The 16,731-nt window shown below is 55.8% G+C and overlaps 1 protein-coding gene across 6 annotated transcripts in view; it reads right to left on the bottom strand.

The window, feature by feature from the left end:
* Positions 1-16,731, bottom strand: part of DNAH1 (dynein axonemal heavy chain 1) — an 86,506-nt gene that overhangs the window by 34,994 nt on the left and 34,781 nt on the right. For all 6 annotated transcript variants that reach the window (XR_011563023.1, XM_070776577.1, XM_070776576.1 and 3 more), the window contains exons 11-27: positions 15,340-15,497; positions 14,611-14,822; positions 13,623-13,921; positions 11,772-11,922; positions 10,898-11,091; positions 10,577-10,802; positions 10,040-10,159; positions 9,590-9,672; positions 8,368-8,509; positions 7,751-7,906; positions 7,168-7,366; positions 6,827-7,080; positions 6,050-6,262; positions 4,350-4,514; positions 3,306-3,427; positions 3,046-3,151; positions 2,296-2,475 (exon numbers count right to left, since the gene is read on the bottom strand). Coding sequence is in view for 5 of the 6 variants with exons in the window: in XM_070776577.1 (XP_070632678.1) it covers positions 2,296-2,475; positions 3,046-3,151; positions 3,306-3,427; positions 4,350-4,514; positions 6,050-6,262; positions 6,827-7,080; positions 7,168-7,366; positions 7,751-7,906; positions 8,368-8,509; positions 9,590-9,672; positions 10,040-10,159; positions 10,577-10,802; positions 10,898-11,091; positions 11,772-11,922; positions 13,623-13,921; positions 14,611-14,822; positions 15,340-15,497 (2,980 nt within the window). In the remaining variant the exon portion in view is untranslated. The remainder of the gene's footprint in view (positions 1-2,295; positions 2,476-3,045; positions 3,152-3,305; positions 3,428-4,349; positions 4,515-6,049; positions 6,263-6,826; positions 7,081-7,167; positions 7,367-7,750; positions 7,907-8,367; positions 8,510-9,589; positions 9,673-10,039; positions 10,160-10,576; positions 10,803-10,897; positions 11,092-11,771; positions 11,923-13,622; positions 13,922-14,610; positions 14,823-15,339; positions 15,498-16,731) is intronic.

Genomic DNA, 16,731 nt, shown 5'->3' on the forward strand with positions numbered 1-16,731 from the left:
CAACTGATTATGACTAGGAGCCAGTCTTACTTTTTGGAGGGTGTTTTCAGATTCCTCCCTCTGCTCCCAGAGACACTCTGGCTGACTGAGAGCAACAGCAGTCAAGTCTGTAGTCTAAGGATGAGGCAGGTGCCAACTACAAACTGGCACTTGCCAAGAGCATTGCCAACGACTGAACAACAAAGGCATTTGCCAGCTGCACCCTGTGCTGCTGCAGCTGTTGACCTTCCACCTCATGAGGGGGTTCAGGGTGGAGTGAGGCACTCTGGGCTCCAGGGAACCTGGTGGGACAAGTATTTAGATAGGAGGATATTTTCAGGAACAGATTTTATGATCCCAATCACTGCATCTCCTCGTTATCTAGAAAAGCACTAAATCCCTTCATGATGATGACAGATCCTCCTGACTAGGAGAAAACCTCTTGCAAAGTAAGCGGTTGACCACAGTCATCAAGACAGTATGGTACTGGCACAAAGACAGAAATATAGATCAATGGAACAAAATAGAAAGCCCAGAGATAAATCCACGCACATATGGACACCTTATCTCTGACAAAGGAGGCAAGAATATACAATGGAGAAAATCTTTTTAACAAGTGGTGCTGGGAAAACTGGTCAACCACCTGTAAAAGAATGAAACTAGAACACTGTCTAACACCATACACAAAAATAAACTCAAAATGGATTAAAGATCTAAACGTAAGACCAGAAACTATTAAACTCCGAGAGGAAAACATAGGCAAAACACTCTCCAACATAAACCACAGCAGGATCCTCCATGACCCACCTCCCAGAATATTGGAAATAAAAGCAAAAATAAACAAATGGGACCTAATTAAAAGTAAAAGCTTCTACACAACAAAGGAAACTATAAGCAAGGTGAAAAGACAGCCTTCAGAATGGGAAAAAATAATAGCGAATGAAGCAACAGACAAAGAATTAATCTCAAAAATATACAAGCAACTCCTAAAGCTCAATTCAAGAAAAATAAAAGACCCAGTCAAAAAGTGAGCCAAAGAACTAAACAGACATTTCTCCAAAGAAGACATACAGATGGCTAACAACACATGAAAAGATGCTCAACATCACTCATTATCAGAGAAATGCAAATCAAAACCACAATGAGGTACCATTTCACGCCAGTCAGAATGGCTGCGATCCAAAAGTCTATAAACAATAAATGCTGGAGAGGGTGTGGAGAAAAGGGAACCCTCTTACACTGTTGGTGGGAATGCAAACTAGTACAGCCACTATGGAGAACAGTGTGGAGATTCCTTAAAAAACTGGAAATAGAACTGCCTTATGATCCAGCAATCCCACTGCTGGGCATACACACTGAGGAAACCAGAAGGGAAAGAGACACGTGTACCCCAGTGTTCATCGCAGCACTGTTTAGAATAGCCAGGACATGGAAGCAACCTAGATGTCCATCAGCAGATGAATGGATAAGAAAGCTGTGGTACATATACACAATGGAGTATTACTCAGCCATTAAAAAGAATACATTTGAATCAGTTCTAATGAGGTGGATGAAACTGGAGCCTATTATACAGAGTGAAGTAAGCCAGAAAGAAAAACACCAATACAGTATACTAACGCATATATATGGAATTTAGAAAGATGGTAATGACAACCCTGTAAGCGAGACAGCAAAAGAGACACAGATGTATTGAACAGTCTTTTGGACTCTGTGGGAGAGAGTGAGGGCAGGATGATTCGGGAGAATGGCATTGAAACATGTAAAATATCATATGTGAAACGAATCGCCGGTCCAGGTTTGATGCATGATACAGGGTGCTCGGGGCTGGTGCACTGGGATGACCCAGAGGGATGGGATGGGGAGGGAGGTGGGAGGGGGGTTCAGGATGGAGAACACATGTACACTCATGGCGGATTCAAGTCAATGTATGGCAAAACCAATACAATACTGTAAAGTAAAATAAATTAATTAATTAATTTAAAAAATAATGAAGTACCAAACATGTGAAAAAAAAAAAAAAAACAAAAAAGGAAGCGCTTGATTTCATTAAGCTCCCGCTTCACCAAAATCGTATATACTGACCTTCCCCCAGTGCCGCTTTGGAGCAGTCCCTCAGAGCTATCTCTGCCTCCCGGGCTGCAGTCCTCATTTTGCCCCAAATAAAACTTAACTCACAACTCTCAAGTTGTGCATCTTTTTTAGTCAACACAGGCAGGTAACCCAGCCCTTGTGATGGAGCAGAAAGGCGCTGAGAAAGGAGCCAATGGAAGGATGAGCAGGCTGGGAGGCTGCGCTGGGAGGGGTGGTGTGGCTCACCCTGGGGTAGGCCTTGATGGCCCTCTCGATGATGTCCCGCACGCTGGCCTTCATGCTGTTTTCCACCTCCCGCAGCCAGTCCTCCACGTTGCTGGACGGGTAGATGGAGAAGGACAGCTGCACCTCCTCACCCTCTGCCGAGTACATATGTGTGATCTCCAGGTCCTCCTGAAACAGCAGCTGGGGTTGGGGGGAAGCAGTGAGAGTGGGGTGAACCTCAGTGTGTCCAGAGGCCCTGCCCACCAGAGCCCCAGCGTGGACCCCGCCTGTGTCCTCCACCTTCAGAAGATGGCTCTCGCCTCTGGAAGAGAGCTCCCCTTGGCTGGACCTCCCCTGATTCTTCGTGGGCAGGACGGATCTGCCTGCTCCAGCTGTGGCCCCGGCCACTTGGGGAAGGAGGCTAAGCCTGCCCTGCGAGTGCCCCCCATCCCCCCCTCCCACAGGCCTGTGAGGCCTCCCTTGTAAATGAAGATGAGGACGAGGGGATTCAGCAGCCTCTGACCTCTTGGGTTTCTCAGCCTAGTCAGCACCTCAGTGGATTGCAGGGGGGCCAGGGTACCCGTGGATGAGCTGGGATCAAGAGCTCCCCAACCCTGCGCTGAGGGAGCTGACCCTCCTCCCACAGACCCCAGAGATGTCTCCGAGGGCCTGGGATCTCATTCCCTGCTAAAAAGACTTGGGGTGAGAGAACAGGTATCCTCCCTGGGACGGTGCCCTCAGGGCACCTGAGCCCTTGGCCCAGCTACCCACCTGGGCGATGTTCTCGAAGCACTTGCGCAGGTGGGGCTGTACGGCGGTGGGGTCCTTTGTCTGGGACAAGATCTCGAGCAGCTCGTCATCAGATAGGAAGTAGAATCTGCCAGGGATGCGGGGGTGAGGGCCGTCAGGCAGCCCTGGGTCCCAGCTGTTCCAGTACTACCGACATCCCTGCACCCCACCCTGACAGGGTACTGGGCCCCAGCCTCGATGGCAGGGGGGAGCAGAGCAGGCATGGGCCAGGAGTCCCCCACCTGGGGAAGGCGCTCCGCTTGGTCTCCAAGTACTCGCTGAGGCCTTTCTGCACCATGTCCAGCAGCTTGTTGCAGTCCCGCAGGCTGTCCAGCAGCCTCTGGTCAGAGCACACATTGATCACCTGCGTGGCCCGGGTCAAAGACAAACTGAAAGTGAGTGTGGCCCGGCTGGGAGGCAGCAAGGTGGGCTCAGAGAAGGACCCATACGTGCTTCCTAGAGACTCTCAGCGAGCCTGGGAAGAGAGAGGGACAGGAAAATTGCCCTAAACCAGGGGCTGCCTCCATAACTCAAAAAGACACATGTACCCCAACGTTCACTGTAGCACTGTTTACAATAGCCTAGGTGGGGCTAGTGGTAAAGAACCCACCTGCCAATGCAGGAGACATTACAGACGTGAGTTCGATTCCTGGGTCAGGAAGATGTTCTGGAGGAGAGGATGGCAACCCACTCCAGTATTCTTGCCTGGAGTATCCCATGGACAAAGAACCCTGGTGGACTACAGTCCATGGGGTCACAAAGAGTCAGACGTGGCTGAAGCGACTTAGCACAGGGGCTGTCTCCATCACTTGTAAGCCCCACAGGAAAAAAGTCTATGATTAAAAACTAGGGTTGGAATTCTCTAGTGGTCCAGTGGTTAAGAATCTGCCTTGAAATGGAGGGGATACAGGTTCGATCCCTGGTCAGGGAACTAAGATCCCACATGCTGAAGGGCAACCAAGATCCAATGCAACCAAATAAGTAAATGAATATTAAAAACAAACAAACAAAAAACTACAGTTAACCAAAGCCAAGGAATTTGATTTGCTGCAGGACTTGTCAGGTCCTTTAAAAATACTAATGGGGACTGCAAATCTCCAAGAGGAAAAACCATCAAGTGCTGTGTTTCTGAGGCGTGTCTCAAGACTGGGGAGCCCACTCAGGGGGACAACGGCTAAGACCAAAGCCTTGGACTCGTCCTCCAGTCTTCCTTGTTCAGGAAGAGGTGAGGCCAGGACCCTCTTCAGTGCCCCAGCTGCCCTCCTCCCATCCCTGTGTGAGCTCGCCTCCCGGTTCTCGTAGGCATTCTTCATGATCTTCCTCCAGATCCGCTCCATGGTCTGGTAGCGCTTGCTCTCCACCGGCAGCTGCCGGTTGATGTCCTCGGAGCTGAAGATGGGCTCCAGGTAGAGCCAAGCCCGCTGACAGTTCAGCCACTCCTCCAGCACCTCCTGGACAGGGCGTGGACTGTCAGGGCCTGCGGCCCAAGTTGGGTCCTGGCCCCCGTGACCCAGGCATTTTACCCCACTGAGTTCTGGGCAGAGCACTGGGGGCCAGAGCCTGTGCCCATGGGGAAATTTCTAGGTGGCGCTGTCAGTCACAGGACTCCAGGCAACAAAGAGGGCTGCATGGATGCCTGCCTTCCAGAGAAACCCCAAGTCCCCCATAGGATGTCCAGGCCTCCAACAAAGCCAGGGGAGCTACTCTTCCTATGAGAGAACCACACCCCAAGCAGCACACCACGAGGAAACAATACAGAGCTCAGTGCATGGAAGCCCAAACTAGTCTCCTCTCCTGGGAGGACTCTGGGTCTATGACCCCAGGATTCTTGGCGGTGTACTTGGACTTGAGCTTGAGATCCCCTAAAATACTCTCTAAAACATCAGTCCACAAGTGAGCCCTCTTCAAGTCACCGTCCCCTCTTGCCTCCACAATCCCCTTTCCGAATTTGTCTCTTGCCTTTCCCTATCAGTGCAAACGCATTCATTCATTCATGAGTTCATTCTCTTCTTCACAAGCTGTGAGCTGTGTCAGGCCCAGGTCAGGCCCATGTGGGCTCCAGAGGAAACAGAGGAGAGGGTGGTCCCTGCCTTCGAGGAGCCCACCACCCTCTGAACAGCCACTTATGCCTCTGAATCACTGAGGGCCCCAGCACGTGTGATGGGCTCTGTAAGGGGCATCGACCAGAAGCCTCAATGGGAACACCCTGCAGGCGGGGAGTGGTGGGGGAGTCGGTGAGGGCTGCTTGATGCTGATCCCTGGAGGAAATGGGACTCCAGGGAGAGAGGACAGCAAAGGATGGAGACCCAGGGACAATGCTGATGACCTCAGGCCTCTCTGGGTGACCCAAGGAACACAGACAGGTCTTCCTCTTTCAGCTTCTGGCCTTCACTGGAGGTCTTTGAATAGCTACCAGGAAGCCCTCTAGAAGGAGTTGCTGGGATCACACTAGTAGGCCTGCCCTGGACTGACCTCAGGGCTCTGAAGATAGCCCCAGCCACTTGCCTCGAGAGCCCTAAAGAACAGTGATCCCCAGTGCCCTGGTGCCCTCCCCCAAAGGCGGCTCCAAGTAAGACAGGAGTGGGAGTGGGAGGCTCAGGGAATAGTGGGAAGAGACACTGAGGAGCCTCAGGCCTCGTGGTGTCCAGCCCAGAAAGCCCCAAGCCTGGAGGTCCCAGCTGCCCCAAGCCCAGGCAGCACTCAGGGGTCTGGGGGCAGCTCTTGTGCTCCTCTTTAAGGGCAGCTTTGGCCCAAACTCTGGCCCCACCTCTAAGCCCTGAACTGCCAACTCCAGCAGCCCAACATCAGAGATGGAGAGCCCCATTCTAGTCCACCTCCTCTGACTGAGGGGCCTGTCAGAGAGCCAGGAGCCGGACAAACCTGGGCAAGGCACTTCACCGCGTCCAGCCCCACCCGAACATCATCAGGAGCCACCTTGGGACAGGGCACTGGGCAGGGTGGGGGAGGAGAGGGCAGGAAGGCCCACCTGCGTCAGCTTCAGCTTGGTCTCCCAGGAGTTGATGCGTTGCTCAAAGGGCTTCTTGTAGGGTGAGAAGGACATGCTCTGGGTCATGACGATGTGGTCATCGAGCAGCTGGGAGGCCTCATCTGGGCTCTTGAGGATGTAGGTGTCTGTCTCTTTGTAGGGCATCACGTTGAACAGGATGGTGGACCACTCCTTCTCCATCTTGTCCAGAGCCTGGGGGTGGGGGGTGGGTGGTATAAGACAGGGTTGGGTCCCCAGAAAGAGCAGGCCCACACTGAGCAGCACTGGGCAGGAAAAGTCAGGCTTTGCTCAACCAGGACCTTCAGTCAAGCCCCCTCTGTAAACTCTCATCTTGTCTAGTCAACAAGTCCCCCATGGGCCCTCGTCGGAATCCAGGGCAGACGCGCTGGATGTACTGGTATGCTGTGGGGCAGCTAAGTCACTGGTTAGGAGCTCTGGTCCCAGTTCCAGCCCTTACTGGCTAGGCCGCCTTGGCCAATTGCTGAACCTCTCTGAGCCTTAATTTGCTCATCTGCTAAGTGAGGCAATGCTCTCAGCACATTCCTGAGGGAGGAATAACTTGAGAGGAATAACTGAGTAATAACGGGGCTGGTGGACACTGTGCCAAGCACTTCACACACATTATTAACACACTTAATAAGACGCAGCTCATCCCTGAGGTGAGGGACCCCAGGGATGGGGCCCAGGACTGTCACCTTCCCACACCATCGGGCAGCATGTGGGTGGGGCAGGGAGGGCCTGCGGGGGGCTGCCCACCTGCTCGATGGCATACTCCTTGCCAGCCACCTCGGCCACCTTGCTGATGCTCTCGATGTGGTCCTGCAGGTTCATCTCGAGGCAGCGGGCGAAGGTCAGGTTGGCCTTGGGCCTGACATTAATGTTGATCTCGCTGGACAGCACGTCCCAGTGCCGGTTCCTCATGCCAGGGTTGCGCAGCCCCTGGATCAGTGGGATGTACGGCTTGAACTCCTCGATGCGGGCCCGGATGTCTAAGGCCACATCCTGGCAGGCTGCAGGGGAGGGCAGGCAGGGGTGAGAGGCAGCAGGCTGAGGCAGGGTGGGGGTGAGGGAAACGGCGGTCTGGCTGGGCTGCCTACCTGGAATGTCTTTGAACTGCTTCACGCACTTGTGCATGGTCTTGAAGGACTCGATGACGTTCTTCTCCAGCTGCTCTGCGTCAATGGCTGACAGGGGGTCGTTCATCCAGCTCTCGGACCAGCGCAGCCAGTCAGAGGCTGTGGTCCAGAGGTCCAGATAGGGCTGGAACTCCTTCACCATCCTGGAGAGCTTGTCGTACTGCAGGGGCAGAAGAACTGGGGCTGGGCCGGGCTGCTCCTCCTGGCCGCCCCCACTTCCTTGCTCCTGGCTGCCGTCCCTGATTCAGTCCCCAAGGACTCAGGCCTGGCCTCCCTTCTTCCTTCCCCCACATCTGGGCTCTGAGTGGCTGAGCCAGGTCTGTGCTGAGCCTCCTACTTTTTGCTGGGGGTCCAGCCAGCCTCCTCGCCCTGGGGACCACAGGGTGGGAAAGCTCATCTCGGCAGCCTGTTCAGTCCTGCCCCCGCCAAATGGCAGGGCCCTGCCAGCTGGTGGCTGGTTCCAGAGGTGGCCGCAAAGGCCACGGGCTTCTCCTTGAGCTTTTCTTGGGGATGGGGGACAGTGTGCCAGGGCGGGTAGGCCTACGTTGGTGATCGGCAAGCCAAAGATGCGTTCGCGGTTGTTGTAGAGCATCGCCAGCTGCTGGCAGTCCTTCAGCTGCTTCTTGACCCGCCGCACCTCATTGGCGATTTCATGCGCACGCAGAATCTCCACGTGGGTGGAGAAGCCAGCTACCACCAGCTGTGGGCCAAGGAGCGAGGGATCAGGGGCTTCTGTGGCCCCACTTATGCCCATGTATCCCTGCGCACATCCAGGGAACCTGAGGTCCCCAGAGCATCAACATCTCCCAGTTCGGAGAGGACTTTCTCCTGGAGGGGGTGCTTCCTGGTCCCTCACAGGCAGCTGACTGCCCCTGGTAACACGACAAGGTCAGATGAGACCCGGTGCCCTGAATGCCATGCCCACTGGGGCACCAGGATACAGCAGAAGAGCTGGGGCTCTCTGAGACCCTGAATTTCCCAGGAACTTGCTGCCTAGGCAGCTCTCTGGCCTTCAGTGCATTCTTTTAGCCACTTGTTCATTTGTCCAGCAACCACTGACACAGCACCTCCTGACTGCGAGGGGCAAGGCGCAGACCTGGAGGGGTGTAGGGGGGTATGGGGTGCGGGGTGTGTGTGTCTGCGTCCTCAGCCCAGCCTCACCTGCAGCCCTTCCAGCTTCTCCTGGAAGTTGTTCTGATCCATAAGCTGGATTTTGCGGAACTTCTCCTCATCTTCCAAGTGTTGCTGTCGCACCAGCTCTATCTGCCCAAGGATCTTAGTAGGCCAGTTGCTGGCAGCCCATCTGGATGGAGCGGGGATGGGGAATGGTGGGGATGTCACACAGAAATCATGGGGTGGCAGGCCAGGTTGAAGGGGAAACGGGGGATCTGGGCAGCAGCTGGAGCAGCCAGGGCTGGGCAACAGGGAAGTGGAAGTGAGCCTTGAGGCAGCCGCTGCCATCCTGCGGAGTGTGGCTGCCTGGCAGGGGAAGTGGTCCCCGCCCTGGGGTTGCGGGCAATGTGCAGGGAGATGCACACCCAATGTGCCCAGTGCACAACAGGACACAGAGGGAGTGGTGGCTGATGTGAGAGAAGCCATCCTGAGTTTCCCTCTTAAACCCCAGGCCTGCAGGGGCCTCAGCTCAGATGAGGCAAAGTGCCAGTCTCTAGCCTTTATTTCCTTGGTTATCAGCCAGGGATACCAGACCTGCTTCCTTCATATCAATGCCCTCTGCCAGGCTGACCTGGGGGCTCTGTGGGCTTCAGGGATTCTGCATGCAGGTGGCCTCAGGCTGCAGGTCCTGTGGGAGGCCGCCCTGGGCACCAGGATGTCCCACAGAGCAGGTGACTTAGGGCTCCCGGGCAGGGTTCCCAGGAAACAGTGCCAGTCGCTCCCAGGCCCCAGCAACCTGGAGGCACCCCCAGTCTGTACGACAGCTGGGCAAGGGGACTCCAGGCCTGAGTAAGGTTGTCTCAACCAGAGGTCATTTTCCACGAGGCTCTTGAGCTGAGGTGGGAGGGGCCAGTGCTCCTCCCCAGGCGCCACCCATCAGGCTGGGCTTTGCCTTTTCTCTGTGTTCCCAGGGACCCTCATGGGCCTCAACCACAAACAAGGGGATTGTAAGCCCAGAGATCACATGTGTATCAGCAATGACGGGATAGAGGATGGAGATAGGCTGGGGGCAGCAGGGTCCCTAGACCACGGGAACCAGACTTCCTTCCGCCCCACTGGCCAGATGGCCCTGGCCCACGTGGAGCCACGGCCTCTAGCATCTCAGCAGAGCATCTCTGGTGTGGCCTGCAGCCGCTGTGGTTCAGTACCTCTTTCCCCTATATCCTGCTATCCACCACCCACCTGGTGTGGGGACCAACCTCCTACTCACTTGTCATTGAAGTCTTCGGTGCTGAGGTTGTAAAGGAATTCATCCATGACCTGGTAGTCGCCCATGATCTTCACAATCCGCTCCTGCATGTACAGGCAGCCATGAGAACCACGTGTGCCTGGGAGGATAACCGGACCAGGCTCCCCAGAGTGGTTGGGTGCTATGGAGAGGCTGCCCTCTTTCGGAGAGGCGAGGCCTGGGACGGTGAAGTAGATGGCAGCTGCAAGGCTAGCTTTGAGCTTGGGGGTCCTGGGGCCGTGGCCACCACATCACCGACCTCCAGCCCCCGACCCATGCCCTCCGCCCTGCCGACCTCCCAGACAGCAGAGCTCCGAATCTCCACTGTGCACCCAGCCTCCCAACCCTCAGAGCCCAGTTGTCCTCTGTGTGTCCACCTCAGTCCCAGCTTCCCGGCTCCTGCTCCTCCAGCTCCCAGTGCGCCCGTCTCACCTCCAGCCCCACCAGCTTCTCGGGGACACCCTTCATCCACTCGCGAAGCTCAGCCAGCTCCTCGATGCTGTTGGGCTTCTCGTAGATTTTGCGGCTGATGCTGCGGAATTCCTCGCAGATCTGGCAGGAGGGGAAGGGCTCTGGGGAGGCCGCGGGCCCCTCTCTTGCCTTCCCAGGGCCCTGCTCCTCCTCCTTGGTCCCCCACCCCACCACATCCTTCAGTGCAATCTGAGAAGGGGTGCTCCCTGCCAGCTCACTGGGGAGCTGAGGGTCACCTGGCACGTCCCCTCCTCCCCAGCCTCCTGCACCAGCACCACACCCTCAGCTCTGGGGGTTCCTTGTGAGGGGTCCCCAGGTCTGTACAAGTCCAGGGAAATAGAGAGCAGCCCCCACCTCCTGGGACCTCTCATGGGGACCCCTGGTAGGGTCAAGGCAAGGAGACTTCCAGACCCTTCCATCAACACGCCTAAGCCTCACTCTGCATGCACGGGTGCATGTGCTGCTGCAGTTGCTGGGGCCGGGCAGGCGGGCACTTACGTTATCCACCTCCCTGTGCAAGTTCTTGGCCAGGATATCCAGCATGGAAGTGGCCAGGGCCTTGCGCTTCTTGGACAGGCTCTGCTTGACGTTGTCCACATTGATGTAGAAGGGCCCGATGATGATGCTGCTGGGCAGCGAGCTGTCCAGGACCTCTTTCTCGTGCAGGTGGGTGAGCACCACCTCCCGCACCTCCTCGGCTGATGGGCACTGGGTCTGGAAGGCCCTGGGGACAGCAGGCACCCACGAGGGGCAGAGGCTGGTGAGAGGGTGGGCAGGGGTCACCCAGACAGGCAGACACACTCCAACACGTGCACGCACTTGAGGAAGGTGTTGACATCGTTGTTGTTCAGCTCCAGGTACTTTCTGAACTCCTTGGTGTAGGCCTGCAGGGGGATCATGGCCTTGCGCACTGCGTTGGCGATGACGGCCCGCAGCTCTTCCACCAGCGGCTCGTGAAGCCCCACCGACTCCAGCAGGGGGTCGCCGCTGATGAAAATGTCCTCCATCACCAGCTGGGGGTGAGGGGGAAGGGGCACAGAGCTGCATGAGCCACAGGGCAGGTGGGCAGAGGGGTGGGAGTGTGGTTCAGACTGAGTGGGCAGGAGTCTGGGGGTAGTGGTGAGGGGAGAGGGTTTCCTGTTGGGTCCCCTAGATGGGGCTATGGACTAACACAAGGCCTGTGATGCCCACTGAGCAGCAGCATCTTCCTCTGCCTTCCCTGGCTCAGCCCCAGGGCAAAAAGACAACCACATTGCTGGTGGCTCTAAGCAACAAGGGAAAGAAGAGGGGACTGGGTTACAGAGGCTCTGGCGTGGCGGGCTGTGCTGTGATGAGGAATGAGGGCTTTTGAGAAGGGATCTCAAGAGTGGAGGTGGGTTTGTGTCTATATCCTGAGGGGAAGAGAGAGGTCAGGAGCTGGGTGGGATCTGGGTCAGACATTGCCGTGGCAGAAGTGAGCGAGCCTCACTCCAGTCGCAGGTCTGACCCTTTGCAGCTAGGTGAGCTTGGGCTTCTCCAAGCCTCCTCTACAGAATGGGGATGTTAATGGTTCCCAGTTCGGCTGGTGGTGGGGACTAAATGAGCTATTCAAGAATTACGGGGCTGAGCATGCTGCCAGCTGGGTGGGAGGCCCATGGTGGAGGTGAGCTGCCTGGACGCTATGGCAGCACCCAGGCACGAGTACCCACTGTACCTTCTCCAGCTGGGGCACTGTGTGGGTGGCCAGGATGCCCTTGTCAAAGAGGGTGAGCAGAGAAGTCTCAAACTGCTCCAGCGGCGTGCTGTAGTGCACCCCCGAGGTGTCCAGCATCAGGTCCACGATGAACAGCGGGTTCTTGCGGGGCCTGTAGGGACAGTGGCCGGGGGGAGGGGGCGGGGACAGTGGGCAGGGACCTGAAGAGGCATGCACGAAGGAGGCACAGCCCCTGCCTATGCTGTGGCCTGATGGCTCTGGAGCTTCTCCATGAGTGAGACTTGCCTGTGCCCTCTTCCCAGAAACTGCCAAGTTAACAGAGAGAAAGACCCAGACCAGCCAGACAGGCTCCTCTGTTCCAGCCACTTGCCCAGAGGCCCACGGGCACCAGGGAGAGGGAGGACCTCCACGCAGTACCGAGGTCATCAGGGCAGGTCAGCCAGACCCTGGGTGCTTGTGGCACCCACACCTTCCCTGGGAGCCCACCACCCTTAGCTCCAGACGCCCCATCACAGGCAACGGCCCTCAAGCCTGGATCCCCACTGAGCCTGCCCATGCTCTGGATTGCTACCACCCTGACCTCGAATGAGCATCTCAGACATTCTGTGTTCCCTGCCTCCCCCCAGTCCCCACAAGGGTTCAGTGAACGCTAGGGGTCAGCCTTGCTTCCTCCCCACACACGTCTGCCCTCCCCCAGCACTGCGGCCCATGCGCTGTCCCAATCTGCCCTACCAGCCCATCACCTTGTGTCTAGACAAGGGCCAGGGCCATGGTCCGACTTCTCTTCTGCCTCGCTCATCCTCATAAAACCAAAGCATGGTTTGGGGATGTAGTTCAGATTATTACTCCCCTCTGATGGCTGCTGACCACATTTACAATAAACCCAGCCCCCGACCATAACCCCAGGAGGCTCTGCATCATCTGGCCTGGTCCCCGCAACCTCTCTTGTGTCATCCTGACCAGCTCTCCCTGCCTTCCCCACTCCAGCCGAAGCCGCTGGCATTTCCTTCTGTGATGGCTCCAAGTTCTCTCTCCCTTCCGTGACTCTGCCTGGTGCCCTTTCCCCAGCATCTCCTAACCGGGTTTCCTCTCATCCTCAGTTCTTGGCTCAGATGCCACGTCCTCCCTAATCCTCTGCCAATGCCCCCTCTCCCAGGTCTGTCACAGCCCCTGCCAAGATCAGCAAGGACTGTATCTGTTTATTTCTTTGCTTGCTGTCTGTGCCCAGGTGAGAGCGGGGGTCACGCCCTTCTTGTTCCCCTAGAATGCTGCCTAATTCATGGCAAGTGCTCAGAAAACATTTCTCGGGCTTTCTTGGTGGGCCAGCGGTTAAGAATCTGCCTGCCAAAGCAGGGGACACCAGTTTGATCCTGGGTCCAGGAAGATCCCACATGAATTGGGGCAATCAAACCCGCAGGGCACCACCATTACTGAAGCCCGCATGCTCTAGAGCCCGTGCTCAAGAGAAACCACCGCAGTGAGAAGCCCGAGCACTGCGACCAGAGGGTAGACCCCTCTCACCTCAACTGGAGAGTGCCTGCGTGCAGCAGTGAAGGCCCAGCACAGCCAAAGAGAAAAGTAAGTAAGTAAACATTTCTCTACTGGGGAACTCAGTGACTGACTGAGAGAGTGAGAGATGGAGGTCACCAGAAGACACACCAGCCAGAGGTGCTGGGACATCCCCCAGCAACCAGGGGAGCAACCCCTACCCCTGGCATCCAGGACCTGCCAGAGCTGGGCACCCTGCCCCTGGCGGCCCCAGTGTCCCCAACCCTGCACCGCCCTAGCCACCGGCGCCTGAGAAAGAACAGTGCTGGTGTCGACAGGTGGCTCCGCCCGGCCGAGCCCTACCTGTAGGGGCTGTTGATTAAGTCTTCGCCCCAGACCATGTCGTCGGCGCAGCCGAGCACGCTGCAGCAGGCGTCGCTGATGAACTGCGAGAAGCTGGCGAGGGAGTCCTGCACCAGGAAGCGCAGCGTGTCCTGCAGCATGTACTTGAGCAGCTCCATCAGCTTGCGCAGCTTCGACATGAGGTACACCTCCCAGTTGGTCTCGTAGAGGTTGTACCAGCCTTTGCTCATGTCGCGGAGGCTGCTGCGCATGGCCACCTTAAGCGTGCTGATCCAGCTGTCCTTTAGGAACATCTGCACCTGCGGGCCACGGCTGGCATCACCAGGCCGCCTGATGGAGGGGCCCGCCACCCGCAGCCGCCACGATCGGGGGGCCCTCCAGACTCAGACGACCGGCACCCCCCACCCCAGCCTACTGCCAAGCCCTGCCAACCCACACCCCCTGCCCGCCTCCCCACCGGGGACCAAGGCTTGTGGGAGAGGGGAGAGGGGAAGGAGGGAGGGGCAGCAGAAGCTGGGCTTTCCCAGCAGTCAAAGGAGAGATGGAGAGACACGGAGAATGAGGCAGAGACAACAAGGCACAGAGTGGAGCAGAGAAGAAGACGCTTTCCTCCTAGTCCGGCTCATGCCTGTCTCCCTTGACGCTGTACACCCCTCGCCCCTCACGCTCTCATGCTCAGGTAGATATAGGGGTGTATGGGGTTCCTGCTCCCCTTTCCAAGGCCAGGAGTTTGCTTCAGACGCCTCCAGTGTTGGACAGAGCATGACTAGAAAAGGTGCCCAGCCTGCTTGTCCTTTTCTGAGATGAACCACCCCCTTGGTGGCCGCCCCAGTCTCCTGCAAGGTCTAGGAAGAGGCAAGACCTGGTCTCAAGGAAAGCAGGAGCTCTCAGCTGATGGACTCCCAGGCTTCTCAGGGCCCCTGTCTGTGTCCAACAGCTCCGAGGCCCTGGCCCGCTGCCGCCCTCCGTCCCCTGGATGCCCACGCACCTGGGAGAAGGTCTGCGACTGGATCTGCTCGAACTCCTCCAGGCGGCTGTACTTGGAGAGGCTCGAGTGGAAGAGGGACATGGTGGTCACCTTGTTGCACTCGGCCCGCACCTTGCTGAGGGCCGTGATGACCTCCGACCGCGTAAGCAGGGACACAAAGGTGAAGTCCGCCTTCTGTTCCAGGAAGGGGTACCTGGGTACACTCACCAGTCCTACCGGGGTCGGGGGGCAAGGGCCAGTGGCAGACCAGCCTTGGATGGGCCAGGGATCAGGGCCAATCTCCCAGGTAATGATGGGGAGACAATTCCTGCCTCCTCTCTGGAAGAGACACCCATGTCCCTGGAAAATCTTCTTTCCCATCATCTACCTGGGTGACCCAAAGGCCCCACAGTGAAGTGTCCATTCTGGGATGGGTAAACCAATTCCCTCCAGGTGACTCTGGGTCACAGGCCCCTTCAAGGTGGGTAAGAACCGTGGGCTCCTCCCACCTGCTCTAGCTCACCCTGCACACAGCCCCTGGGCCCATCCATATACCCAGTCATTTCTGCACCAGACTTTTCAGAAGCACTTTCTTCCACCACCACCTGCTCCCTGACCCTAAACCCCAGCTCTCCAAGCAGGAGGGAGAAGAAGGGGATGAGTTCTGGGGACAGGGAGGTCCCAGAGGGAGGGGCTGGAGGGCTCTGGCCAGGGGTGGCCATGGGACCACCTTTGCCCAACCACCCTCACCTTGCTTGGGCACCTTCTCCTCCTCCTTCTTAGGCAGAGTCACGTAGGAGAATGTCTCTGGCTTGGAGGAGACAATTTTGTCAAAGTTGATCTTGTTCATGCTGCGCTCGTAGTCCAGGTTTACTTCCCTAGAGAGGTTGCTGAGGTGCTCCAGAACCCTGCCCACAGGGAGCAGAGAGGGCAGAGTCAGCGAGCTCCACACACCCTGCCACCCGCGTACTGCAGGCCGGCTGGGCTCACGGCTCTGCCCTGCCACGGACCTGGGGATATGAGTTTAGGGTGTCCCCTCTGCATTCTTGCGTGCACCTTTGTAATTTATAGCCAAAGATATTCTAAATGATACAAAACTTAAGAAATGGAATTGTGGACAACCAAGGTAATGATGGTGACATCAATTCAACTCTCCCCAGATACATTTTTTTTTTAAAAAGAAAAGGAAAACCACAGCAAGAAGAACAAATAATATTTACCAAAACCTACACCTTTAGCATAACTAGAATAAAGACAGCATCCAAACTCACATTATCTTCAAGCAGAAAAATAAACATCAACTCTCGGTGCACTCTGGCTCACACTGCAGCTGCAAGCCTTCATGGAGAACAAGGGAAGTCCGAAAAAAACTACTGTGGGGAGGGAAGTGTGGTAGCCCCAAGATGGCTCTAAAATCCCTCCAGAAAGAGAAAATGTTTCCTAACTGCAAAAATACCAAACAAGGTACATCAGCGCGCTTACTAAAAGGGACTTAGCAGTGCTCGTTCAAGGTAGGAGTCTCCGAAAGGCATGACTTATAAAGGGGGAAGGTTAACAGGAAAGGGGTCTTTTGGAGATTGGGAGTGTGAGGCAGCTAGAAAAACAAGTGAAAATTAAGAATCCTGCAAGAGAGAACAAAATCCTGGAGGACACACGACTCTCCCCGCCTCCCTACCCGCAACACACACACACACACACACACACACCATGGCCCTGTATTTTTTAAAAAATTAATAGGCCAGTTTGCTATACTAACACAAGAGGGCGCACTGGAACTAAAAATCTTATGCATCTTTCCAAATCCATGAAATGAGTGGGTGAAAGACTGACTATATGTATATAAGGCAGCTGTAAGAAAAAGAGAACACCTTACTTGATGAAAATTCTCACATACCTTTCAACAAAGATAAAGCAGAGTAAAACTAATACAACACTTCAAACTAAAGTGTATCTTTTCAAACACGCATCTGGACACATGAAGAAATAAAACATGGGTATAGGCAAATAATAGGAAGAAAAGAAATGATATTTAGTTGGACTCAGTGAAAAAAAGAACTAAATTATCTAACGAAGGACAGCTAAATAATTATAAGGTGTCCAAGGAAGAATACAGTCAAATTTAAAAGGTAATAAAAAATATAT

Source organism: Bos indicus, chromosome 22, assembly GCF_029378745.1.
Source record: "Bos indicus isolate NIAB-ARS_2022 breed Sahiwal x Tharparkar chromosome 22, NIAB-ARS_B.indTharparkar_mat_pri_1.0, whole genome shotgun sequence".
NCBI lineage: Eukaryota > Metazoa > Chordata > Mammalia > Artiodactyla > Bovidae > Bos > Bos indicus.